Source organism: Rhagoletis pomonella, unplaced genomic scaffold (genome assembly GCF_013731165.1).
Source record: "Rhagoletis pomonella isolate Grant_MI unplaced genomic scaffold, Rhpom_1.0 Rhpom_scaffold_19594, whole genome shotgun sequence".
In the NCBI taxonomy this organism is placed as follows: Eukaryota; Metazoa; Arthropoda; class Insecta; order Diptera; family Tephritidae; genus Rhagoletis; species Rhagoletis pomonella.
The window spans coordinates 536-2404 of NW_023478110.1; the positions used below are offsets into that span (position 1 = coordinate 536).

At 31.1% G+C, this 1869-nt stretch overlaps 1 protein-coding gene across 1 annotated transcript; it reads right to left on the minus strand.

The window, feature by feature from the left end:
* Positions 1 to 682: 682 nt before the first annotated feature.
* Positions 683 to 1261, minus strand: LOC118732381 (the record flags this gene model as incomplete). Its single annotated transcript, XM_036461515.1, has 1 exon — positions 683 to 1261. A coding segment is annotated over one exon (579 nt), but the record flags the coding sequence as incomplete, so codon positions are not given.
* Between the last annotated feature and the right edge of the window lie 608 nt (positions 1262 to 1869).

Sequence of the window (1869 nt, forward strand, 5' to 3'; positions counted from 1 at the left end):
TAGGTATACTGAATTTAACTTCACAATTAAGATGTTCTCCAATGTATGATGGCTCAGTCGGTTGCGGTTATCAGCTAGTATCAATTTTAGAGACGAAAATGCTCTTTCGATCGTTACCTAGGGAAACGTAGATGCAGATAGTGGATTATTAAATTAATACGAGTAGATATGTATATTACATATTGCATGTACACTGAACCAAAAATTTCATAAAAACCTCTCCAACAACCGGTTTTCATAGAATTTAAAAAATATTTCTAAGAATATATATATTTTTTCTTATATTCTTACCCCCTTATTCATAAAAAATATTGAAGGTTTATAAAGCCTTTTAAAGTGACATTTCCATACAAATTTTCAATTATATCAGCCTTATAAACCTGTTTTATTTTTTATGAATAAGGGGGTAAGAATGGGTTCATAGATTTTAAGAAAAAATATTTATATTCTAAGAAATATTCTTTAAATTCTATGAAAAACGGTTTTTGGAGAGATTTTAATGAAATTTTTCTTAGAAAACATGTACATTTTTGGTTTAGTGTAAGAACGTGATAGTAAATATCAGCTGCTCATTATTTAAATCGCAATTTACCATCACATTCTTAAAGGTAATATATGTATAAAATCTGCTGTCATGTCTATCAGGAAATTTACAATTTTTTAATCATGACTGTGTAATTACCTGCGTTGGAGGTATGGCAAAGCAAATTGTACTCAGCAAATATAGTTCCGGATCAGCGAACTCCCTTTCCCTCCAGAATTCCAGTACGTTTGTGTTGACTTTTTGAAAAGGTAACTTCAAATTTTCAATTTTGCTGTACACATCTATGGAATCTTCATTTGTGTCCTCCAAGTTTTGGCTAAGGTAGTCATTAACATATTGATCCCCATCATCAAAATCTTCTACGTCGAGTGTGGTGGAAGTATTAGGGAAGGAATTTACTCTATCGCACTTAATGGATCCTGTTTCTTTTAACTTTTCATACAGTTTTTTTAAATAGGTTATTGCATCTGACCTTTTATTTGCTGTAAGTTTGTGACTAAATCGTGGATCCAAAAATAAGCAAGCGTTAAAACTTTCATTTGCTAGCAGCTTGGACGTTCTTCTTTCAATGCTGCGTAGAAGACTACTCCCGATTTTCTGAGACCAAGGATCACTTGATGTTTGCAAATTTTTCTCAGTCAAAAATTTGCATTTCAGCCATTGGGCATAGAAACTCCCATAATTGAGTTCTTCTTCTTGAAATTTGATAATAGTTTGCTGAAGTGGTTCAAAAATTGTATAATAACTTTTTATGAACGCCCAAAAATCATCATTTAATTCGAAATTTTCATCTTCCGATTTATTTTTGATTGACTCAATGTTAGCTAGTACTTCTTTAGCATTATAAATATTTTTAATCATATTATAGGCTGATCCCCATCTCGTTGGGCAATCCAGTTGAGGTAGTGTTAATTTTTTTAGTTCAAAAATTTCGCGATAACCATTTGAATTTTTTTTTAATATATTTTGTTAAATTTCGGCAGTTTATTATAGAAGTTTTTACGGTGGAATCCTTAGAAACATCTAATGCACAGAGTTGAGCTGTATGTGCTGCACAACGACAGATTTCAATGTCTCCCAGTTGAATATTTTTTGTGTCATTGAAAAGTTCAATATTTTGTAAATATATGTCATTTGATTCTTCAATATCGTCGTTATCTTCTTTAAATATGGTACAATGTGATAGTAGCTTGGAAGATTTAATCATATTGTTTCCATTATCCGATGTAATGGACACTATTTGGTTTAAACTGACACCATATCTGTTTAAAATGTTAATTATTTCAGTCGCAATATTTCGAGAAGAACTTGATCCAGCTCCTTTA